General features: G+C 43.6%; 1 protein-coding gene across 1 annotated transcript in view; it reads right to left on the reverse strand.

Annotated features, from left to right (window-relative positions):
- Positions 1 to 26,981, reverse strand: part of TRIM36 (tripartite motif containing 36) — a 321,254-nt gene that overhangs the window by 74,950 nt on the left and 219,323 nt on the right. Inside the window, exon 10 of the mRNA XM_073802412.1 lies at positions 19,824 to 19,921. Within this exon, the coding sequence (XP_073658513.1) occupies positions 19,824 to 19,921 (98 nt within the window). The remainder of the gene's footprint in view (positions 1 to 19,823; positions 19,922 to 26,981) is intronic.

Genomic DNA, 26,981 nt, shown 5'->3' on the forward strand with positions numbered 1-26,981 from the left:
GTCAACCCTTGGAGTCACCGCCTATTAACTATAGTTAGCATCCCCACTTCCCCCTGAGAAGCCCTCCAACTCTCAAAGTAACCAGGCTTGGCTTCTGACCAGCACAAGGAATTAACTAAGGCCCCCGAGTCTTCTCTGGTATTACCTGATGGTTCAGTGAGACTCCCCAAGTTCACCAGGCTGGTTTCTAAATCTCCAGTCAGAGTAACCAAGGCAACAGATACATCTGACCTAACACTGTAACATATTGGCCAGACTTGGCGGGGCGGGGATGGGAGAGGCCTCACGGGACCATTTTAAAATTCTTAGGTATGTTACAGCTACACAGAGCACCCTCAGTAGTAGCCCCCAAACCTGCACCCCTGCCCCAAATCCTGAGCTCCACCTCACACTTAAGGTCCCCAGGAACTCCCAAACATCTAAGAACTGCGGTTGCACAGCCTCACTGTTGGAGTTTCGGCTTATTGTCCTTTCAAATGTCCTTTCCATCATATATTCCATCTTAGACACTTGCTCCTAAAGCATCTATTCCTGGACGCTGTTTCATACTCAAACCATTGGTGTCCAGCTTATACATGCAATCCTGGCTTCTCTTTTGGCCTGTAACATGGGTGCCCCCCAAAATTAGTATATCCTTCTCTCTCATTTATTTTTCCGTGAGGCATTGACAAAGCACTTTGGTATAAAACACAAACTAAGAAGCACGGGTGGTAGTCCCAGGTGTCTCACTAACTGGCCGACTCATTGACCTTTGCTGTTCTCCAGTCTCCTCTCTGGGATGAGCATTCTGAATGATTACTAAGCTTCCTTCAGCTCTAACTTTCTGGATTTTCCCTTCCAACGTTTTACTACCATTTAAAATTAGTAACAGCTTGTTCCCTTATTATCCATCTTCTGATCGTACCCCTAATGGCTGGCATTTCCAGTTTGTTCCCTAATGTCTTAACCTTGGAGATGATCTTGATTATTTTGCCTGCAGAACTAGCCTAACCAATGCCAAGTTCTGCTGAATGATAGCACTTAAATGTGTTCCTCTATTTCCCTTTGTTTCAGCCTCCATCCATGTCATTTTTACTTGTGCATAAATTTTTCCAGTGTAAACTTCTCCACTCTTGCTAATGTAGTCTCCTTACACTTTTTTCCTTTCCCATCCTCTATATATAATTATTCAACAGCAATCAAGTCTTTCATGTGTTATTTGACACTTTTACTTCTCATGAGAGGCTCCCAACTGCCTCCTGCATTGATTTTATACTCTTGATTTTATACTCTTTCAACTAGTCTCCAAGCATATGTATCCCAGGTTACCTCCAGGCACATGTCATTTTAAATTTATAGAGAGAAAACAATAATAATAAGCAACCTTTCAAATAACGGCTGCTGTTTCTTTCAGGCGCCTAAACTTAGAAAAGGTCATAGAAAGTTATTTGCTTCTTATTAACATCTAATAGCTGTGTTATTCCCATAGGCAGAAACGAACAAAAAAATAGCAATTGCAATTTGACAGTGACATAAACACCTGTCTGGCTAATGAATTCCTTGCCAAATGCATGTTCCAAAAGAGGAAGCAATGTCACCTTTAACATAAGTGACTTTTCCCAAAATGCTGGAGTTATACCGAGGGAAAGTAAGATCTGGGAAGAGCATAAATGAAAAAAATATTGGAGCTATGTCTCTGGGAACATTAAAATGAAAACTACCACGTGGTTTTGATTCACCATACTGTATTTCCCATCTTTCTCATGAACAAACATGCTGCCGATTCCCATTAAAACTTCACAAGAACTCTCAGGTCCACTAATTCAGGTATGCCCCTTTCTGCCCAATAAAGTGCCCTCTTTTCTAATCCTAGGAGCAAACTACCCAGATAATACAAAAGTGCATCTTTAAGACTAAAATTACTAGGCTATCAAAGTTGTTAAATATAATCACTAAGAAAACAGGCTTCCCAAAAGCTGATCTAGGCCGAGGACCTTGTAGGTTGAGACTCTTCCACGATATATCATACATGGAAAAAGGAAGCAGATATAGGAAGTTATTGAAAATTTCAATCAGAACCTTGACTGCATTCGGGATGCCTTTCGCCATGCAAAAGACAGCCTCCATGTGTAAGTCCAACTTTGAAGGAAACGCTGTAGGTGATCTGTAGCAGCAGAGACAAAAAATAGACATGCCTTCTGAAAATGAGATCTCCGTAGGTGAGGCCAAGATGATAACATCACTCTAGCATCATATTTGGCCCTCTAAAAGTTTATATTAGAGCAAGACTTCAGAAATTTGAGACGTCTGACCTAATTTTAGGTAGCTGCATTTGGAAGAGCTATTTTCCCAAACATGTTTCAAGGTAGATAGACCAGCCATTGGAAGTTTGCTGCACATTTTAGACAGACACTATTGATGGTAACCTCTGGAGAAGATTTACATTTCTTTTCACTTTGCACAAATGTTCTGACCCAACTCTAAATGTTCCTCTCGCAGTAAGCAGCACGTCCCCTTTAGACTCCCTGTGAGCATGTTATTAAAGGGGAAGAACGGAGCCACTGCAAGATTTCTCTAATCACCCAGCCTGATTACAAAGAGGAAAAATCACTAAACACTGCACCTTAAACATAACAAAAAGAATAATTTAGCAAACCAACAGGAAGCTTCATCCTCAGCAGGATAATATATCAGTTTAGGTCCAGTAAACACACCTCAGTGCTTACTATCTTCATTATGCTGACCATTATTTATCATTTATAGGTCATGTTAAGCACTTTTGGAGAGTTTCACAGGACGCACACACTGTTGAGTTGTCCATGCGGGTCCTACGCACAGGTATTACTGGCCAGAGAATCACAGGACTTTAGAAAAATGTCGATCGTATTCAGTTGAGCCAGGTACATTTGTCACTCTCGAGATAGGACGTTGCTCAGAACCCAAAAACATTTTCAAACTGACTGACTTCTCCCCTCAGAAATGCAAGGGTAAAGTTCTTGTTACTTCAGATTCCGTGTTACCTCCCAGTGAAGTCCTGCTATTTACACAACACTGACGGGTGGCTCAGCCTGCCCCTGAGCCCAGCCCCCTTCCTGAGCCCTCCCCTCCCCAGTTATAACAGAGCCATGCACACTGCCTCTGCCTCTTCAGAGCTACAGCAATTGTCACAACTACCCCTACCAAGAGGAGACTTTGGCTCAACTGCTGAAAGCCTGAGGTTAATGAGGCCAAGGCCAAAAGTACTGTTTGAACCCATTACTTGTGCTATATGTCATGCTGACGGACTGCTTTCAGCTCTAGCCACCTGCCCAGCAAACGCATGAAAATGATCATGGGAGGGGTGGGGAGAAAGGGTGAGGTACCCTGCGAGCCAATCAGATTTTCCTCTTCATCTAAGACAGTGTGAAAAGGGTAAAAGATGGTCATTCCAAAGAGGAAAACTTTCTCTGTTTTGTAACAGAGTTGTACCAAACTGAGCACCTGCAAACGATATTTAAGGGAGCCACGTTATCCCCAAAACTCAACCTCTATCTTCTCTAAGTCCTTTAGCGGCATCTCTTGCAGTATCCATCCTTCAGATTCAGGCAGCCTCAGGCCCTGATCCAATCACCAGATAGTTGTGGCCAGCCAAGAGGGGTTTGAACTGTGACTAGAAGCCCCATCAAGACAGCTGGGCTTTTGTTTGGCCTGCCAAGCAGACCCCCAGCCAGGCAAACAGGGCCAAGCCCGGGCTTTCCTGTGGCCCCTAAGCCAGCTCTGTTAGCCCTTGGATCCCGACAGGCCACAGGGACTATTCCTCCTTTGTACAGCCTGCTGCCCTGTGTAACGCCCAAGCCCAACCCAGGACACAGTCCATTTAGCTGGGTCTGGACACCTGGCCTCTATTACTGTCTTCCGGAATCTTCTCGTAAGATGAGATGCCACCCTCCAAGCTGAAGGCAGGTTGCTCCTGTTGCCTGGGAACAGCAACCACAGCCTGCCTGATCCCTTGGTTTGCAACCATCCCCGCATCCCCTGCACCCCCCTCTGCTAGGCCCATTCCCCATTGTGTATCTAGGGCTAAAGGCTTCCGGACCCTGTGACTGGGTCCACCCTCCCCCTACTCCTCCTCCACACACCCTCACAGCCCGAGTTGCCAAGGATCCAGCAGGCCTCACACCTGAGCTACGACATAAGGGCTAATACTACCAACTTAACTTTGCCAAACTGCAGAATTGGAGAGCAGCTGAATAAGCACATGTCTTAAAATGGTAATGAGGGGATGTTCGAAAGAAAAGTATATGGGAACAGTTGGCAGAATATTCCTTTCCATGAGGGTAAACTGTTGTCATCCTGATGCCTGATTTTACTTTCTAATCCACCCCACTTTTCTGTACTGTGTGTTCTGGGCCTAATGATTTCTTTTCAAGTTGTCTTCAAGCAAATGGCACTGTGAACCATTTAATTTAGAGATGATAAAACACAGACCCATGAGAAACCTTTCTCCAAGGATATGGGGTGAAAAGCAGTCCTGACAGCTCTTGTGTCTGTTCAGTGTAGGTCAGAATCAATGAAATGATGTTCTCCCACCCTGTGCTCGGGTCATGCCATGGCCCCACAGCTGGCTGGACCTTACCTCTTGCCATAGATTCTCCATGACCTTCCTGACATTCCTCCAGCCTGGACCCCTCTCTCCTCAAGACCACCAGGCAGGGCAGCAAATGCTCCATCGCCCACTTCCCATTCTGGATGGAGGCGAGAACAACCACCAAACACCTCTCTGTTTCAAAGCCCTCCTTCAGTAAAGCCTGAATTTGTTGAATTCCTACCCCTTGGGGAAGCTTACGAAGGGCTCTTTTTATTTCCAAAGACCAGCTTTTGGTCTTGCAATGCTTTTTGATAGCAGGCCCTAAGTTAGTCCAGACCACTTTAAGGGAAAGATTCAAGAGATGATCAATAGATAATTTTTCACAGGCAAAGGGGGAAAATGGCTTTATTCATTCTCAAATGATATCACTCCACGTTTACGTGGCATTTTATCACCATAAAAGTATGGGGGCAGGTACTATTGGGTCATTTCGTTTTCAATGGCCTCAACCTCATAACTAGGTCAGTCAATATGACACCATCTACTCAAAAGATGAAATTGAGTCAAATGACTTGATCATGTTCACACAGCTGATGAATGAGAGTCAGGTCTACGAACAGGTCTCCACTCAAGGGGTGAGAGATGAAAGTCTCAGAAACCAACCATGTGACAGGCATCAAAGGGTGAAAGGTGACAATCACACAAACATTTAAGGATAAACTTAGGCAGGCCTATTCGGATATCTAGTGAGGCCTGGGCCACTTCCACACCTGTATTTTAATGATTCGGTTGATTATATACATATACATAATATACACATATACATACGTATACGTATATACACACATATACACATACATAATATATACATATACATACATATATACATATATGCATGCATATATACACATATTTACATATATACATATGCATACATACAAATATGTGTACAGATGCATACATATATGCATACATATGCATGCATATACATATATATTATATACATACATATGTATAATTTTCATACACTCATATGAAATACAACTGAACATTGAGGCTCATTTGGTTACAAATTTGAGGTGTGCATGAAAGCTACACAAGAAAGTTGCTTCCCCTCCGCCCATCACCATGCCTCCCACTTCTTGATCAGCCCTGACCTTGAGATTTTCCTACTGTCATTTTCATTAAGAGCTAAACATTAGTTCTCTGTCCACCTCCACTTTTAAAAGGTGGCTGTCAGTGAAGGAGGGAAGGCATTGCTTCATTTTAACCATTTGTTTTTCTGCTCAAGGAACACCAAACCAAGAGAGCAGACGTGTGGGGATCCACAGAGCCTCGTGGAGCCTCTGCAGCTCCAGCAGGACCATCCATCACAGAGCCTCCTGGCCAGGATGCGCCCTCGCTAGGCCACGTGACTAGAGCGCAGCTGGACCCTCGCAGCCGGCCAGGCACTGCTGGGTCTGGGCCGGGAGATGCCCAGCCACCTGCGGGCTCCTGGCCGGCCCTCGCAACTGTTTCATTTACCGTTTGGGACAATTCTCCACAGGGCTCAGGAAAACACATGCTGCTGCCACACTCGGCTCCACTTCCCCTTCCAAGCCCTAATGAGGTGAGATAATGGATGCAGGAAAGTGTGCACATGCAAATCGGTATGGAACATATGCTCCCGCTACCTCTCTTCCCTCTAAGCCAGGCTGGGCGAGCGGAGGAAATGCTTTAGAAATAGTTCTAGACCTGGACTCCTTACTCTCCCCTCAAGAGGACAAAAACTGTAAGGTTACAGCTCCCTGGCCCCGTGTAGCCCCGACCCAGGAGCAAACTGCCAAGTTTGATTGCTTCTCGGGAATGCCTTTTCTACCCAGTTGGCTTTACCTCACACCACAAAATAAAACCGGCAAGAGAGAACGAGGAGAAATGTGGCACCAGTTCCCCCATTTTGCAAATGTCCCATGCATCCCTCTGAGTCCGGAGAGGCAGACTCTGGGCTGAAGAGAAAGAACAGCAGCAGGCCCTGGACCTCCCCAGCCAGGCCTCCCGGCTCCTGCATTTTGGCTCAAGCAGCCCAGGCAAAGGGCCAGGCAGAGCTGGGCCTTCTGCCCGAGCCACTGCGTCAGCGAGCTCAGCAGGCCACACTGCTGGCCAGGGAGGTCTCCGCTTTCCGGAGTCCAGGGGACGAATACGCTGGCATGACACCCTCCCCGCTAGCCAGATCCCCAGTACAGGGAGCTTTCTACAGGTCCTTTCAGAGCTCATGTGAGGCTCTGAATGAAGAAAGGGGAAGGAAACCAGCACGCGGATGGGCTGCCTTCTCTATGCCCTGCCCTCACCTCCACCCACACGGTCAGTACCACCATCCCTATTCTACTCAGGAGGAAACAATGAGACTCCAAGCAGATCAAGTAAACAATGAAGGTAGAACCCGAACTCAGGTCTGCCACCCTCCAAAACCTGGGCCCTTTCACTGTACCATGAGGCATTCCACTCCATACGACCTGGTTTTCATCAAGCCATATGTCAACTGAGCACTCAGACACCAGTCTCCAAAGTCATGAGGCGGCAAGGGCCATCATCTCCCCCCAATGTCCATCTTTCCTCCTCGCAGATCTCAAGTGCTTTGCAAAGCTATCACAGGGCCTCCTCCAGACCATCTGTAGGCCTTCATCCTACAGTCATTAGAGAGAATGGAAATGACACAGTGACCAGATATCCACTATTGTCAGTCTTTCAATATGCAGCAAAGTCCTGTGGATCCAGAACTCTCAGAAAAGGGGTGGGGGAGCTCCACAGCCCAGGTGATTTAGTAGACAGGGCTCAAGCTCCAGCACCTCTCACCAGCTATGCAACCTTAGCCAGGGAAGCTGGAGAAACTAGAGGGCTTAGCATCAAAGTCTCTGTGAAATGGATGATAATAATGTCTGCCCGAAGAGAGTTAAATATATTAGAACTGGAATCCACCGCCTACTAGTTTACAACCTTGGGCACTTTACCTAACCGCTCTGTGCCTCAGTTTCCTCAACTATAAAACGAAGTTAACATTGTGCTTACCATATAAGGTTGTTATCAGGATTGTATGCATTGATATTTTAAAATGCTTAGGTCTGTGCAGGCTCAGAGTCAGGTTATGTGAATTTAAATTAAAATAAGTAAACAATGACGATGACACGCTTAGCGGCACAGAGGTAGCTCTCCACAATGGCGACTGTATTTATGACTGACTTGCAAAGATTCTGAATGTCCTATCTTTAACTCCCCACAGTAGCCACAGTTTGGATGGTGAATTGAGCCATCTGCCGTGAAGATGGTGAGTCAACAGGCATTTCTCCAATGTATGGTGTGCACCCAGACGTTGTCATGATTGAGGAGCTCTGGTTCCGCGCATCACTCCTCTGGGTCTGATAGTCTCTGAATTAACAGGCTTGGCTTCCCTACAAGCTGTAGATATGGCAGTGGCCCTGCCCTGGGGCTGCCATATCTCTGGGCTAATGTATAGGAAGATTCTAGCACCAACGCAGACAAACACTCTGGATATTCCCAAAAGGATGACCACTCTGTGTCCACCAGCTCAAAATATGGGCACTGGCCCAGTTGAGTCACACTCAGGGAGGGGTTTAGTGACCCCATAATAACTTTAGTGACTTGTAAAATTCTTTGATATGATGCCTAGACACAAACACATTTATTTTGCTAAGAACTCACAATGCGAGTTTAAGTTTCCAGATAACAAATGACTAAAGACAGAGACCATGGCTCACCAGGAATATTCCAGCGCTAAAGGTCAGCCAGCAGGTCTACAAACAGTTTTGGACAAACCTGCCCCTAATATCCATGGGTCCACAGACAAGAGAACAAATGGAGCCCCACTATTTAAAAATATATATGTTCTGTATTTTAACCCTGACAACAATGAGGTGATGAACTAGAGAAGGTCAGGTTCGAACTTAGCATTCTTAGATCCCTCAGAGTTTGGTGTAGGAATAATGTCACATGAGGACAGTCACCCAGGGTTCCTGACTCTGTCTGCACCACAAGGAACCTCATGTCTTTGAGCATGGACACCACAGACCACATGTCCAAGCTCCATTCACACTCGCTTCAAAGAGTCAACCCTTTAGCCACCCCTCAGACTTAGGGTCACACACTGGTGCCTGGCCTACCCTCAAAATAGGCTCAGCCTGGATACAGGATGGGGTTGTTTGTGCAGAGAATTCCAGGAGCCTTGAACCCAGAATGTGGCCAACCAGTGAAGAGCATGGGCTGAGTGTGTGAAAGTTCCCTTGGCCCTGCAGATTCTGGCCCTGTGTGCGGGGAGCTACATGGCTAGAGCAGGCTAGCTTGTGGGTCTCTAAAACACAGGGCTCCTCTTCCCCAGGTCTATGTTCTGACACCTTGATCTCTGTTGTTTAAAATGCTAGTAACTCTGGGTGAAGAGTCACCCTCTTCTCTTCCACCTCCCCAGAACCCTTCTGCTTCTATTCCCCAGCAGCCCCCAACAATTCTGCGTGACTTGAAGCTTACCACCACTGGTCCTTGAAAGTTTTTGATTGGCTGAACCTTCTTGTGTCTCTGACAAGGACGTGGCCTGCAGGAAACATGTTTTAAAGCATCCTGCGCTGCTCAATCACATCTGTCTCAGAACTTGGTTGCAGCAGGTCTCATTTCTGTAGTCACCTGGGCTGACAACCAGGACCTCGGACTTCTGGCTGCAGCGTAACCACTCACCAGCTCGAATTACCATCATCTGCCCATTTTACTATGGGCAGATGATGGTAATTTCTATTACTCCTTCTTTGTTGCTGTTGTTTTCTTTTGTACTTTTCTAAAAAGACAAGGGACTGATATGCACAGTGAAGGTTTTTAAATTTAGAATAATAACGTAAATCACTTGTTTCTGGTAGGTTGCACCATGTCATACATTATTCGAGCTTAGAATCTCCACTGATGACAACTGCACTGCCAGGTCATAGAAAGACTCAACTGAAACACTTCTACCAAAGAATTGTTTCTGTGTTTGATTTCTGTCTGAAAGCGCTTTCTTCTGCAAAAGAAGCACTTATCGTCTATATGTTGGCAACTTACTCTAGTGATGTTTAATGTCCCATCTTTTAATGTAGTTCTTGCTTCAGTTTCCCCATGAGAACAAAGAGACGATGGGCTGGAGCAGCGGTCCTCAGCCTTTTTTGGTCTTAGGATCCTTTTCACTCTTAAGAATTATTGAGGAGCCCAAAAATCTTTCATTTAGGTAGACTACATCCATCAATATTTAATATATTAGTAATTAAAACTGGAAAGTGTTTTAAATCAGTAGCAGTAAACCCATTACATGTTAACCTACAAAACATATTTTTGAAAAGTAACTGTTTTTCAAAACAAAAAATTAGAAGAATAGGATTGTTTTACAATTTTGCAAATCTATTCAATATCTGGCTTGAGAGGAGACAACTAGATTTTCACGTCCGCTTCTGTATTCAATCAATTGTGAAATGTGGCTTAGGTTGAAGTATATGAAGTAGATCCAACCTCACACAAAAATATAGTTGGAAAAAAGGAGGGGTATTTTAATAGCCTTTCCAGATAATTGTCATTCGTCATCCATGATTCGATACTGAACTTCATAAGTTATAGTTTCTTAGATCATTTACAAAGCAAAAGGCATATCAGTAAACTTTGTGTATTCTGTTACATCCATGGGCTCGTCTTGCACTTTGAATGTATCTTTTACTGGTACATGATTTTTTTTTTTTTTTGCCATACACGGACCTCTCACTGCTGTGGCCTCTCCCGCTGCGGAGCACAGGCTCCAGATGCGCAGGCTCAGCGGCCATGGGTCTAGTTGCTCTGCGGCATGTGGGATCTTCCCGGACCGGGGCACAAACCCGTGTCCCCTGCATCGGCAGGCAGACTCTCAACCACTGAGCCACCAGGGAAGCCCTGATACATGATTTTGTAAAAGCATGCATTGGTCACTTGGAAATATTGGTTCACTGCCTTATTTCAGATCTTTCAAATACTGACACATTACTTTGTATGACATTTAAAAATCATATTCATTAATGTTACCACAATCTCATAGGAGAATATTTCAGTATTAGGAAGGTATTAAATATTGTAGTAGATTGAGCATTGTTGGACTGGATTGATACTTGCATCCCTACCAAGTCTAACTTTTTTTTTTTTTTAATTTTATTTTTATTTATTTTTGGCTGTGTTGGGTCTTCATTTTTGGGCGTGGGCTTTCTCTAGTTGTGGCGAGCGGGGGCCACTCTTCATCGTGGTGCGCGGGCCTCTCACTGTTGTGGTCTCTCTTGTTGTGGAGCACAGGCTCCAGACGCGCAGGCTCAGTAGTTGTGGCTCACGGGCCTAGCCGCTCCGTGGCATGTGGGATCTTCCCGGACCGGGGCACAAACCCGTGTCCCCTGCATCGGCAGGCAGACTCTCAACCACTGCACCACCAGGGAAGCCCCCAAGTCTAACATTTTATGATGTGCTTATTCATGCTTCTAATGATGTTGTGGATCTCGTTCTTCTCTCCTGTACCCTCTTCCACTTCAAACCTAACTTGCCAGAAGCCTTCTTGCTTTACGTGCTTTGAGTCAACTGTTTCCTCATTTCTCTTCACTCCTATTTCTCCTCTCTGGAAGAACTACTCTGTACAGGTGTTTCCATAATCTCCTTGCGATAAATTCATTCACTCATTCCTTCATCAATAATATTTAATAAAAGCCCACTATGTGATTGCCACTCTTCCAGTCAATGGGACACAATAATAGGACACAGAGCTTGTCTTCCCAAGAAGATTCCTTTTTCTCCTTGCAGAAATGTACATGTAAGTAGAGGATTGCTGTGGAGAGATTTTAAGACTGTGTGTACCATTATGGCCCAGAAAGAAATCAGTCCCATTAAAATGGTGTTCTATAAAGGCAACTGGGGGGTGAGAGGTTGTATACCTGAATACCACACTACACACCAGAATCTTAATAACCAGAGAATGTTTATCCTGCCTGGTATCTGTACATGACAAAGGAAACAATATCTAGTGGGGTTTTTCAGCTCAGTACTTTAGGAATATGAGAAAAGGTGTCCCAAAAAATTATTGAACCCACAACCAATAACAGTAGTTCTCAACCCCAGAAACATTAGAATTACATGTTGTGCTCTGTTTAAATACCCTGTTTAAATGCCCCAAACTCTTCCCAGTGATTCAGATTTAATTGTCCTGGGCCAGGTTCAGCCTTTTTTGAAAGTTTCCATGGTGTTTGTAACATGCATCCAGGGTTGAGAATAACTTTATAATGAGATTCATATAAAATTTCATTTGTCAAGGAGTTGCTAGCTGATGATACAAACACACCCAAAATCTCAGTAACAAAATAGAAGGTGCTCCCAGGCAGCCAGGAGCTATCCTCCAAGTGCTGGTTCAGCAATGCAGGCTCTTTGCATCCCGTGGCTCCACCATCTTTAATGCATGGCTTCCTTTTCACTAGGGAAGAGGAAAGAGCAGGGAGAGGGCACAGGGCAAGTCTTTATGGGCCAAGAATTAGTGGCTCCCATCCCTTCCACTCACGTTCCATTGGCCAAAACTCAGTCATCTGGTCACATCTGACTGCAAAAAAGTGTGGGAACACTGGTTTAGCTGTGTGCTTAGAAGGAAAAGGAAGCAGGATTGGTGAATGTCTAGCCAGTCTCTGCCACACAGAGTCTTACATCCAAACAACTTATATATAATAATATAGTTGTCTCCCACAAATTCATTGTAAGGAATAAACAAAAAAAGGGAGTGAAGGGGTCCTGTAGAATTTAAAAGACCAAAAGATACATAAGCCAATCACAATGAGTACACCTTATTTAGATTCTGGCTTAAACAAAAAATTATAACAATTATGAGATACTTAGAAGTTTGAATGCTGATTATGTATGTGTATTGAAATATTTACAGACAAATTAATATACTGTCTGGGTTATGCTTCAAAAATAATATGGGAGCAAAAAGGATACAGTTGAAGCAAAATTGGCCATGAGCTGATCATCGTTGAAGTTGAATGATGGGTATACTAGTCTATTTTTATAGATGATTGAAATTTTCCATAATATATATGTATGAAAAAATATACCTGTAATTCTAGTTACAGTACTCAGCTCCTCCTCCCTGTGGAACTGCTGCCAGGCCTGCGCTCAACCTAAGGAAACAGTTCCTGTGCTGTTCTATCTGAATATTTTCTGAAAAGTTCAATTTCTCCAGGGTAATTCCTTACTGTTTCAAAGCCTTTGTAACTAAATCGTGGTCTTTGCTTATATTTGCCCAGCATATAGAAGAGTGACTGATTTCTGCTGGAGGCTTTGTTTACTCAACACTGTCAAGGTGCCAGCCATGCCGGGGATGCTGCAGCTCCCTGCCTCTCTCCTCTGAGTCCTCTGTGTGAGCATAGATAGGCAAGCATCCTTCAGTGAGGGATGTTTACCAAAAGTCCCTTTTGGTAAAAAGAATCATTTCCGGATAGAAAAATAGAAACAAGAAGCTGAATTCATACCAGTATTTTCTTTGTGTTATGTGTAAACAGGTCCCGAGAAGCACAGCTTGAAGATATAACTGCGTATCATTTTACAGGTAATGTTGGAGAGTAGAGGATAGGCTTTAAATTTGCAGTGATAAAATTTAAGAACTGTTTATCCTTACTCATACTTCTCCTCTCCTTCTTACTAAAAATCACATCAATAGTCATTACATTCTCCTGGACCAGGCCCCCTCAGTTCTCCTGATTCCAGGATGCACCATTAACAACTCTTCCTGGGGGATTCCCAAAAAATCTCCCACTGCCAAGGGGCATGTGTCTCTACTTATCTGCTATCTCCTCCTCTCTATTTACACAAAGACTCAAAACTAGAAGCCAAGCTTAGTTCTTCACATCCATTTACTCTGCATAGCCAGATTCTCACCAAATCCCAGCTTTCTTCTCCATCCCCAAGACTTTCCCTTCTTCCTCATCTTAACAGCCATATTCTTTGGGTCCCAGCCATTTCTTGTCTCTCTTGCAGGAAGCTTCCACTTAGCCTCCTATCTTCTTCTTGCCCTTTTAAACTTTCATGTTTAGGGCTTGAAATGAATTTGCTATACTGCTTTTTAGTTCCCCATGTGCCCCACACTTTGAACGTGATTCCTCTGGCTCCCTTCAACCTAAACCTATCTTCCCATATACTCCCTAGAGGGACACATTCTACCACCTTGATTTCTCTAATTTAGCAGCTCCCAGGTTCTGGAGCCCTCTGTCCAGCTGCAGCAACTGGAAAAGAACCAGGGTAGATTGGCTCTGTGAGCTGCAGACACTTTTAGTTATTCTTCTATCTTTGAAAATTTAAGTACAGTCTTCCGCCTTAACTCCACTGTGCTATGGGGTATTACAAGGAAAAGTATGGTGCTTGCTCACAATAGTGTTAAAGGGGAAACAGTGCCACCTAGAGGTAGTGGCAGAAATAATTAACTGAAGATCTTTAGGAGGATGACTAATCTCAGGACATAAGTTAGGGTTTCTCCAAATCTCTCTGCAATCTGAATTGCTAACTCTGGAGGATCTGTGATTACCTTTAAGTGAATGACTGTCTACAGTTATTACTTTTTCTCCAAACTTCTCACACAGAATTATCATAAAAGGAGCATCTTTGGAGGCAGATGGAGGTGACATAGCATATATAAGAGAGAAACAGAAAAATACAGGTGGTCTAGGAATTGAGAAATTCAGTTCCAGTGCTGCTTCTGCTACCAACAGGTTGTGTGGAGTCACCTAACCCTCTGAAGCTGAAAAAAGATGATCTCTGAAAAAAGATGATCTCTGAGCTCCCTTACGATACCCAGATTCCATAGTTTTAGATGCCTATGTGAGTGAACATGTGTGTTTGTGTTTGTCATATGGATATACACAGACACCCAGACATACAAAAAACACACCACAAAAAAAATAGGATACCTTCCTAATTTGTTTCCCATATTTCTCCCTCCGGGGAATATGCATAACAGCATCCACCAATATCAGACCCTAGAGAAACAGATTAACTTGTGCTTAGAAGCCAAGAAATTCAGCATGCTTTTATTAAAGCTAAACGTTCAACGTGAGAAAACGATCCTAATTCTTATGGTATTTTCTTCTATTCTGTGTAATCTAGTGATTGAAAGCACCTATTCTGAAAGCAGACTTTCAGGGTTCAAATCTTATCTTTTACCATCTTTATATATTTTTATACGTGACATATAAAAATACGACAGATATTTAGCCTCCTAGTACCTCGGTCTCCCTATTTGTAAAATAGAAGGAGTAAGAGAACCTACTTCACATGGTTACAGAGAGGATTAAATGAGGAAGTATTTGCAAAGTTCTTCAAACAGTGACTGGCACATCGTGATAGCTATGTGAACGTTCACTGTGATTCTTATCACTACAATTGAAGAGAAAATTTCAGGGATGAGAAACGTTTATAATATACCTCTTTCTCTTTGTCATGACTTTCTTCCATGCCCGAATGGAATCACATCTTGCTAAAGGAGGTGGAAATCTTTGAGAACCTAACCCAGGTATTCAATCAGGACAGCTTTGTGGAAGATGACACACATATAAGTAACCCACATATTTCTTCCTACTTGTCAGGAGAAACCTATAGATCAGATTTCTCAAAATCGTGGTCCAGGAATTTCCCCTTTCCCCATAATACATACAGGTCCAAACTTTTCCGCACCCAGCATACCCCATTCCTGTCATTCCTGATCACAAATGATCCTAAATGGCAACACCTGTTTGCCTAAGGCAGGACCCAGAAGTCACACTTGAGTCTTTCCTTGCCCTCATCCTCCACATCCAATCATCTAGCAACTGCAGTCATTTCAATGTCTGGAATATATCTGGACTCTGTCCACCTCTCTCCACCTCCACCGTGTGATTTAAGCTGCCATCATCACTGGGAACACTCCAACAGCTTCTGCCTGCGCTCTCAACCTCTCTTGCTCTCCAACAATTCAATCAACCTGAGAGTCACAGACCCTCAGAAAACGCAATCAGATCACCAGGTGCTTTATATTTGTCATCCTCTATAATTCTCACATCAGTGTAGAGCACCTGGTATTTGCCCAATATTAATTTCTTGCCCGTCCCTACTCTGATCCTATTTCTGATGAGGCTACCATTTTCCACACGTTCAGATCTTGACGTCCTATATATTTCTCCAACTCCTTTCTTTGTTCAAGGGTTTTATCAGCCCTGTGTGCTGAAGCAGTGGGGTGAGGTAGCATGTTGTATTAGCCAAAGTTAGCTTGTTAGAAAGAGTTTGCCACTTTTTGAAAGAATATTTGACAGACATTCGAGAATTAGCAGCAGGAGACCCATGAAAGCATAGCTGCTTTTCCTTCCCTAAACAATCTTGAATCAGAATTCTTAGAAGGTACCTGGAATTGCAGTTTTTCAATAAACATGGGTTGGATTCATGCATGAACTGATGAATGATTGAACAAATGATTGACCAAACCTAACTGCTGGCTGCCCTACCTAAAGGCAGAGAACTAGACTGTCTAAGTCTATGGGTCCTCACAGGCATTAGCCATAAAAAACACACTGGAGATACTGAACGTCCCCAAGCAGAGCTGAAGCCATGTAGCAGGTTCAAGTCTTCCAAGAATGTCACCAGTGACAAATGTCTCCTCCAAACTACTCAGAGCCCAGAAAGCTATCATGAAAGCTCACCATGACTGTGTGTCCTGTCACTGCACCTAAGTCTCAAAGTAAGAAGCAGCCTGTTTAAAAACAAACAAGACAAAAACCCATTTCTCCTGGAGAACTGGAATCATCAGAGAAGAGAAGCACAGTAATAATAACTTATTTCATACAGAGTAATTAATAGTCGCAAAGCGTTATACACATGGCAAAATGCCCGTCTCAAAGGGAGAGGAGCATATGGTATCACTAAACACGTTCATAACAAAGAAGCAAAGAATAGTTAAACAGAAGGCTTCAGTTCCTAAAGCCTGTATATATGGACCGTCCCCCACAGTAGTCTAATTTTAAACCAGGACAGGTTTTTTAAGATGGGCCCATATTTGAGCAAGGTCAAGCACTGCCAATGACTATTGTTAGAACACGAGCTCTCCCTTCTTCCCCGGGTCCCTTCCTTTTCTTCCTCTCTTCCTTCCACTCTCCCTCCCTCCCATCCTGCCCATGGATGGAAAGTGTCCAGTAAACTCAGTATTCACTGAACTAATATTTACCAATATACAGTAGCATTTTTTAAATGATAGATACAAATGGCAAATAAATATATTACAAAATGTATTATGATACTAGTTATGAAAGACATGAAAATGGAAAAATAATAGGCACCATTTTCTATCTACTAAGATCACAAAACAAATTTAAATAATAGTAACACCAAATTCCAGCATCATCATCGTGAAACTGTTGTTACATGTTGTAATATATCTGACAAACTGTTTCAAGAGCTATAAAAATAATAATGTCCTTCAATCTAATAATCTCACTCTTGGGAATGCCTTCTGATTAAATAGAACAGAAAGTAGAAAAGCATCAGGTACACAAGAAAAATTTTAAAATATTCATCACTGAGGAATGGTTAAAAGGAGCGTAATACATTTTGTCATAGCCATTAAAATTTGAAAGTCTTTTTATATAACTGTCAGTAAGAAAGAAGAAGACAAAATAATGAATTGCCAAAAGAAAACCTAGTTGTTTAAGAACGATTTATGTTCAGGTATCATAAGGCCAGGACACTTAACCATAATTAGAGGGCTTAGGATCAAGACAGTAAGGGAGGAATCTGTCAGAAGCAGAGAAAATAATCTTTCTCAACAGGAGTAGCAGCTATAGTTCTCTAATATGAGAGAAGTGGATTAAGGACAATTAGGACATTTGGGTAACAAACCCACACAGTGACACTGGCACATATTTTTGGTTTTGTTCTGAGAAGGCATTGCAAAGAAATGACCAAAATTAGGTAGAGAACAAACATTTGCATGGAAAAACAACTTAAATAAAATAAGTTGCAAAGACAGCCTCAAATACCTCCCAAAATAGCAGACTACAAAAGAAGCAGCATTCATCTCCCAATTTTTTCCTTCTTGGGGTGAGAAAAGCACAGCTGGAAACTGAGTGACGTAATTCAAGAAAACAGGAGAAAGGAGTTGAGGGTAAGCATAGGCACAGGAGGTTGAGCGGTGGACAGAGTCAAGAGCACAGCCCTACTCAACTTTCTGCAAGTTTCTCAACTTTCCCACGTCAAAGCACCATGTCATTTTCTGCATGAAAGTCAGATCTTTTCAGTTCTCAAAGAAGCCTGCTCTTTTATGGTAAATTTTGCAAGTGAATGTCCTAAGATTTCCCAAACTGTTTATCAAATTTAATCATGCAAGCTGTCAAGGGGTCTTTTTATGCAGCTTCATTTTATTCCAGTAATTAAAAAATACTTGTTTGGGATTCTCCTTTTTCTGTTTACCTGAATGCATTCCTCCTCTCTAAGTTTTCAATGAAAGCAATAAATCACAAATCAGCAAGGACAATTATCTCTGGAGGTGTAGGGAAAACAACATACTGCTTCCTTCCCCTCAATGGTTTTTACGCTGTAAATGTTTGGCGGGGCTCCTGCAAATTAAGTCAAGGAGAAGTTGCAGTTTAAAAGGTGATTTCCTCACTTCAGCCTTTGGTTCCTTTGATCAATTAGTCATTCTTTCACGGTATGTTTCTTAGTTATGCTGCCAGGATCTCACACCTTCTCATCAGCAAATGGCCACTGAAAAGGGGAATGAATCCATGTAAACAGAGTTCTGCCTGTGACTTTTAGTCTTCCTTGAACTAAGGGAAAGGGAGATCAGAGAGACTGGGGCGATTAGTAAGGAGCCAAGATTACAAATGAACCTGCTATGAAGGACACGGAAGACTAAAAAAAACAACAGAAGTGCTATAGACACTCCGAGTTGGGATAAAAACCAGCGTCATCCACTGTGTAGAATAATGATGTTATTGTTTAAGTATTACACTATGGTCATATTTCAGAAGACTGGATTTCACCCATTATATAACCAAATTTATGCATCATAACAAATTGTAGAATCTACATTTGTTTACAAGGGAAAATAAATTAGCAACAGATGGACGAACTGGTAGACATCCTTAGTTCTTTCTTTATAAATTATGTTTTGCTGAAAACTAAATACCTTAAAAAAGCACGGCCACGTTCAAATATTCAGGTTTGTTGTGTCCTGAGCCTGCTGGAGTGTGGAGGCCCAGCTAGCTTTAGGTAAGTGCATGAATGCAGCAGCGCTCCTGGGGTGTGGCCGGCCTCAGGCCTTACTGCCTGAGCATCACCCAGAGCCCAGTGAGAAATGAGAATTCTCGGGCCACACCCAGCCTGCCTGAATCAGAATCTCTGGGCTCAGGGCTCAGGCATTTGAGTCTCTACAGGCCCTCTGGATTCACATGTGAGCTAGTCTGAGGATCACCAGCAAACAAAGCATTATTCACAAACAAAATTCCACTCACACAAGATTGGAATTCTATCCAGTTTTGCAAAACATCTTATAACTCTGCTCATGCTGCCTGGTGTTCCTCCTTAGAGTATACATAGCCACAGCTTTTAGAGTCATCCCAGCTCTGCACCCTGTCTGGGGAACAGCCACATTTTCCTAGATTGTGGAGGCAAATTCCTAAGCGCCAGAAGAGTTCTTACAGAGAGAGACAACTCTCCATCACTTACTCCCCTGCCTTCCTTAGAGGGATGGGAAGCTCCAGGCACCAGTCTGCCCAGCACGGTTAATCACACAGAGGTGAGTTCTGACAGGCGAGCTGTCCAGGAGAGCAGAGGGGAGACTGTTTGAACTGGAACACTGGAGCCACTGATGGGGCAGGAGACGGAGGGGGAGGGGGGAGGGGAAAGGGGAGGGAGAGGGAGAAGGGGGAGAGAGAGGGGAGAATACTGGCTTCCCAGCCTCAATCAGCATGCCTTAAGTTCAACCCAGCTTCTCCAAACCTCGATTGCATCACTCAGAAAATGAGCAAGTTGAGCTTCATAACCTCCAATACCCTTCCCAGATCTCACATCCTGTCAGTGAGCCTTGGCCAAGTCACTTGTTGAATCTCGTGTTCTCCCCACATGAGAAAAGAGCAGCTGCTTTCCAGGGTGGTGAGAGTGTGGCCATCTACACCAAGCCCATCTGGTTCAGCTCATCCCTATGCCACCTTTGATCTGTGATGACTTGGAAAAAGTCATTTCATTTCTCTGAGCATTGGGAACTTACCTACAAGTAGGGGTGAAGTACCTCCCTCATAGGGCTGTTGGGCAGATGCAGTGAAATCATCTTTGTCATCTTCCCAGATCAGGTCTGATAGCTGGTGGCTAAAGAATAAATATTAGTGTCAATCCTTTCTACCTTTCTGTAATGTAACAATCACAGGAGATGTACACAAAGCGTTATATAAATGTGGCGTGAAGGCCCTGCAATAGGACGAGCTAAATGACCTCTGAAGTTTCCTCCATCCTCTAATTCTACCACCACAGACACACAACAGCTTTTTGACATGATGCTCTAATTCCAACCCGTGTTAGCACTCGCTTTTACATCTGCATGCATTGTAATTAAATAGATTGCAATTAGCAGCGAGCTAAATTACCTTCACATGGTTTAAAAGAAAAAACTGAGAAACTGATTGATCTCTGTAAGCTGCTGGGTTGGTTCTAATTCCCAGGCGGTATTACTTAAAATAATATTGTTAATTTTTGATATAATGACAAAAGAACCGAAAATCCCCTTTGGGGGTGGGAGCTTTTTCAAGGAAAGGGTGTGGAAATGGTGAAGAATCTTTCTACTCTGTTAGAAAGAAGAGAGTTCAGGTTTGCCCTAGAGAGGCCAAGGTCTGCATAGGGTCCTATTAGACACTTAGTAAGTATTTGCTGAGGTTGCTGAGGTCTTAGCACTGTGCCATGACTTCTGACTGATGCCCAGGTGAGGAGGGCTGCCTCTTCTCGTGGTGTGCCAAGTACAGTGGTTCTCCTTGGATATGGAAAAATGAAGAAATTCAGGTTTATTTATTCTATACTAAATTTCGTGTAAATAGAAAGCAGCAATCTTAATTTGAGTCTAAGCTACAAACACTGCTGAGGTTCAAAGATGGCTAAGTGCTCAGGCCTCTGAGGAGCCCCTCAGAGAGGGATGCAGGCTAAGGGAGCTGTGAGGATGGTCAACTGTCCCAGTTCGCCGGGGACTGCCCCGGTCTTAGCAGTGTGGGTCCTCAGTCTAGGAAACCCCTCCATACCAGGAGACCAGGAAAGCTGGTCATCTGTGGAGCACAGCATGCTCGACCCAAGAACAAAGCCTCAGCCTGGATCTGAGTATATGGAGGTGTTTCTCATTTGACTTAGCCTCCCTACCTCTTTCCCAACATACAGAGTTGGATTCCTATTTGGGAACAAGAAACAATAAGGAAAATTCCAGAGTACTGTCTCACTGTCCAGAACCAGCAGCCCCATATAGGAGCCTCTGGAGGTATGTAGTACCACAAAGGATTCTGCCTCACTTTGTCTAAAAGCAAAGGCAGGGTGGCATTGGAACCAGGGGCTGGGGCACCTCCTGACACAGCAATACCATCTAAGTGATAGCAGTGACCGCTAGACAGTGAAGGTGGGCAGCTGCCCAGCTGCAGGGTGATGGCACAGGAAAAGGGCAAACACCAGAACTCCTACAGGCAGCTGCCTGGGAGACCTCGCAGGCCTCTGGAAGCCTGCCTTAGTAGATGCAAGCGAGAGCCAGGAAAATGTTTATTTAAAAAATTATTTTAATTGACTTCTAATTTTAAATACCATGCAATGCTATAAAGAACCAGAAGGAGAGGGGGAGAAATCACCTTTTTAAGTACAAAGGTATATTATCATTTTTCAGCTCAGAATGATGAAAACCTGGTTCCATCCAATTATTTTGTTCATCGTTGTGTTACAGAGTGCCTCAGGCTTTTTAGCAGTTTTGGCAATGTCTGTCCAAGTTTACTTTTCTGTTATAAAATCAAAACTTAGAACATGGAGCCCAGAGAGGCCCTCAAGGATCCAGTCTCCCTGCCTTGAGGCAGATTCTACGTTATTATTATTGATATTGATAGTCAACAAACCATTATTTTATGAGTAACTCAGGTCCTAAGATGTTTGTGAAGTCATTTGCTCCACGCTACCCAGCTAGCATTTGGAGCAAAGCCTGGAATGTGGTTTGGGTTGTAGTCGCAATGGTTACTCTTTCCTACTGCCTTCACGAATTAAATTCCAGCTATTAAACACCTTGCCTCGCTTACATCCCTCTTTCTTAAAGAAGCAAACATCCCCAGCACTTGCTTAGGTTCCCCAAGCCTGATTCTTCCCCATCTCCCAGAGTGAAGGGCCGCAGTACAGCTCTCACGGTCCATCCCTCTCTCGCCTCTTCCTTGTTGTGTTCTGAGATAGAAGTACAATCTGACTGTCTGTACTTATGTTTTGGAGGACTTCTTATTACTTCTTACAAGAAGAATCATGAGGACAAAGCAAGAGAGAAATTATGGAACACAGTAGAGAGGCCCAACCCTAAAGATGCATTCAGCATTTTAGCCACTAACTGTGCAACCTTAAGAAGATCACTTAACCCTTCTGATCCTCCATTTCCCTATTGTAAAATAATGGGCCCTAAGAAACAGAGAAATAAAATAAAGGTAAAGACGGATGCTTGAGGAAAATGAAGAAAAGGAGGAGAGAGGGATGAGGAGAAATAGAGGAAGGGAGTGAAGAAGGGAGAAAGGAAAGCAGGGTGGGAGGGAGGAAGGAGGGAAGGAAGGAAAAAATAAGCTTGAGGCTTCCCTGGTGGCGCAGTGGCTGAGAGTCCGCCTGCCGATGCAGGGGACAGGGGTTCGTGCCCCGGTCCGGGAGGATCCCACATGCCGCGGAGCAGCTGGGCCCGTGAGCCATGGCCACTGAACCTGCGCGTCCGGAGCCTGTGCTCCGCAAGGGGAGAGGCCACAGCAGTGAGAGGCACGCGAACCGCAAAAAAAAACAACAAAGAAAAAAGAAGCTTGAAAATTCCGAAGTCCAGTTAAATCTTTGTCAACCAACACAGAGAATGGTAGGCTATGAGGAATGGGAGAGAGTACAGAGTTCCTTTAAATCTGAAGCTCTTGTGTCACAGGTAGGAAGGCCCAGGCCCAGGGTGGAGTGACTGTCCCAGGTTTGCACAGTGGTTCTCCACACAAGGAGAGTAAGGTACAGGCGTGCCTCATGTCTCCCAGCCCAGGGTGCCCTCTACCACACGGCACCTCTTTTGTTCCACCGGAAACTTGGTCTTAGAACTGATTTCAAGCAATAGCCAACACAAATAACATTTCCTCAAAATGTGGTCCTTCTGCTGGGCTAGAAAATCATCCCCAGGGAGATTGTTGCCATAACAAAATTTGACCTATAATATGTAAACTTTAAAAAAAGACAATTAGTGTTTCTTCCTACTTCAAAAAAAAAAAAGGGGGGGGGGGGAGGGAGGAAAGGGTAGGAGGGAGGGAAGGAAGGAAGGGAGATGAAAGCCTTAATACCTAAATAATTTCATCCAGCACCTTTACATCTGCAGAGAATGAGCCAGAGGGCAAGACCTTGCGGGATCCAGATATATACTTACAGAATGTAGATGCTTACTTCTCTCTTTAGTGATTAAAGTGTCTCACTTCAGCTTAGAGCTTGAGCGGCAAGAGGAGAAACATATAGGACCAGAGCCAAATACCAGGGTCTGAAGATTCTTAGGCAAGGAGAAAACCCCATCCTTTAAGGTAAAAAGAGGATAGATGGAACTCTGTGCCTCAGATGAGTTTGAGGCAAAGACAATATTCCAGTAGTCCAGTTATAGATGAAGATGGAATATACCCATTAAAAATAAAATGCCAGAGCTTCCCTGGTGGCGCAGCGGTTGAGAGTCCGCCTACCGATGCAGGGGACACGGGCTCGTGCCCCGGTCCGGGAAGATCCCACATGCCGCAGAGCGGCTGGGCCTGTGAGCCATGGCCGCTTAGCCTGCACATCCGGAGCCTGTGCTCTGCCGTGGGAGAGGCCACGACAATGAGGGGCCCGTGTACCGCAAAAAATAAATAAATAAATAAAATAAAATGCCAGTGAACAATAGGTAAAACCTATGTAGTGCAGCAAAGTTATTTATGTCTTGGATTTTTAGAATGATCCCTTAGTGTCTTGTGTTTCTCCCAGTACTTCTCATAGGACTATTTCCTGCAATGTTTGCTAGTGAGGAATACATTCACTGACCTTTGCACAGAACTGGTACCCTAATTTCCCAAGAGCCTACATAATTTTTTTCTCATTCCTATATAATTCTTTCCTCATAGTTTTATCCTCATTCTTCCCTTGAAAGATATGGTTTTTTCCTGAAATAATCCCACCATAGTTAACAGAAGCCATTCTGTACACAAACATTTAATCCTCAAAGTTATAGGAAGATCAGCATTCTGTCATTTCAAGAAGCGCTTTCCCCCAGCCTAACAGTACATTTCTGTTGTCATGCAAAGCAGTTTCACCAGGCTACAGCAAATATATAAGAAAATAAATCCTAGATTTCCAGAATGAATTCTTGCGTTTTATCTGGAATTAGCATATGCAACAAATACAAGTGTGGATTTCAAGTTAATATTCGCCCTGAGCAGCAGAGGAAAAAAAAAGGTCTGGAAAGGCATTCATATTGTGGACGTATTTCCAAGTTTAGCAATGCTTTCTGTCATGGAAAGATCATACCAAATCATCATCTAAGACTGTTTCTTTTTGTTCTATAGAGAAGTGTGGATTCCACCTTAAAGTTGCTAATTGACCTGGTGGGAGTTTTCCTCTACTTGGGTTCCTACTCTGCCTTCCCTTTAATATTCTCTCCAGCCCTCTGAGAGGACACAAAGAGCGAAACCAGGCCCTGTGGAGCAATAGTATTCTACAAAATAGTTGAAAGCAATACTTCAGATGGTCAGTTCAAAAGACAGAAGTAGAAGCTTTTCATTTCTCATTATACATGATGTACTCCTATCAGCCACAACCTTTGACATTATTTTCCCTAACTCAGCTAAAGTAAGGTCTCTCCCCACTGTCTCTCCAGCCCTGCAGCCCTGTCAGATAAAGTCTCAAGTTGGGCTGCTGCCCAAGGAGTCCTTAGTTAATTGCGTGTAATTATGCTGCATCCTACTTTCCAATGCTAGAGCTGTTTACTGTATCTTTGTAACACAATATGACTGGGCGCTCTGACTGTGGCTGAGGCTCTGTGAGTGACCCCCCTTGGCCTGAGCAGTTTATAATCCCATAGCACTTGGCTGAGTCGTGGTGATCTTTAAATATAATGCAAGATGCCAACTAAATTAGTAATAGCTGCTGCTGACAAGGCTCCCTGGGGCCCTGGTCAGCGCTGCCAAGGGACTCCATTGCTAAGCCAGGGACACTTCTCATTCAGACATTAAAGATAAATGATCGGGTCAGTCAACTGGCAACCGTCATGTTCATCCTACCTAGTAGGAAGGCTTTTATTGCAACAGAAACATCAAAAATAAAAAATCGGAAGTCAGCTGGGGCCAGAGACTAGTTTTTGGAATTTCTTGAATGGTGGCGTAACACTTTTAGAGTGTTCTCTTGTTTTAAGAGGTATAGTGCTTTCTAGCAGGTTGGAAAGGCTCTTCAGTTAATTCAAACCTTATAATACCGGCGATAGAATCCTTGAGCACATCTTGGTACTTACTGGTGTTCATCATACCAAACAAAGCAATCTCTAGATATTTTGAAGGATTTTGAATTGTATCTGTATTTTGGGCTGGGAAGCAAAGGGAAATCCATTTCTCTTTGAGCACTTTGAATTTTTTTAACCTAAGCAAAAAGTTAATAATCCTAAATCATTCTGGCAAATGGCTTGTAGAATCCTGAGGTCAGAAGAGACACGTTACAGCATACTCATCACGACAACTCACTAATGTGCTATTGAGACATTATTACCCCTTTGGAGGTCAGGATTGACAGCCCAGTCCTCGGCTAGACATTTAGTTTCTCCTGACAACTTCCTGTTGGCCTGCAATTAGAGGACACCGCCGGTAGGTAGTGGTGTTATTAGGCCCAGATGTGAGCAGTCACACAGACCAGTTCAAGAGCCAGACAGGGCCAGGATCCCAGGGTTGAATCCTGGCTTCACGTGGATGACTTGTGTGACTCTGGGCAAGTGGTGTACTGTGTATGAGCCTTGACTTCCTCACCCACATTGTAGAGTTAAAAACAGGGCCTACTTGATAGGACTAAATGAGACATTATCTACAAAGTCCTTAGCACTCCATGATTATAGCTCGTCTTATCATCATGGATAGCCTTTTCAACTTTTAGGTCAAAAGTCCTTTTCTGCAAGGGTCAACAGCCTATGGTCAGTTGTTCTGCTACCATAGCCAGAACCTTTAACTCCTTTACCAAAGAAAGCTTAAGTGCCTATTGCAACTGAGTCCAAGAGCAGGGGACAGCCCACTCCTTTTGGGGCTCCTCTGCTATCATGTTGCCGCCGACTACTGGTTCATCTTTTCTACTGGATGCTGACTCACGTAGGGTTGATGAAAGGAGTCAGATCAAGTACATTTCCATGTTGGTCCGGTTAGCCTCTGGGAGCACTTCTTCAGAAGTGTACGTATGATCACGGTACCAAAAAGCAAGTTGAAACGCTTTCTCATCTCTCTGCATTAACTCTATCAGCATCTCCAAAGCCACTCCAAATAAATGCAATAAAAACAAAAAACTGAGTGCATTTTATGCCAAGAGAGTTTTTAGACCTGTCCTGGAGCCCTCCCTTCCAACCAGAATGTCTTCTCCAAATCCCTCCTATGCAGACACTCCAGAGCCTCCAATGCCTGTAAGGAATCTGTGCTTGCTATTGATCAATTAGCAGAGATGCTCCCTAGCATTGGATACATTGTCCCTCGTCAGTACTCTGATGTGTGAAAAAGGACACATTCATTCAAGTGTTCGTCAAATTAATGGAGTGCTATGGTATGCTAGGCATGGATTCAAAGATGAGTAACATACAGTGCTAGCCCTTCTAGAAACATACATTTCAGTGATGCAGAGGTATCTCAGAAATTCAATGGAGCAAACTTTGTGATACTCTTTACAGACAGCCCAAAGCAGGAGCTTAACAAACATTACTTTCTTTACTGTTCAAAAAGCACACTTCTTTCAGAAGAATCTGTTTCACTGGTATTCATACCATAGACTCATCAGGGTTTGAACAGATCTGAAATGGTTTCACACTATAACAGAAACTTCAAATCTCCAAAAATATGCCACCTATTTCTAAAACTTCTGCCTGAGTATTTTAAGAATCCAAACACCCAAGAAAGAGGTCAGTGACCCCCTACTAAACCTGGAGAACACAAAATCTGAGTTAGAGAAA

This window comes from Tursiops truncatus, chromosome 3 (assembly GCF_011762595.2).
Source record: "Tursiops truncatus isolate mTurTru1 chromosome 3, mTurTru1.mat.Y, whole genome shotgun sequence".
Lineage (NCBI taxonomy): Eukaryota > Metazoa > Chordata > Mammalia > Artiodactyla > Delphinidae > Tursiops > Tursiops truncatus.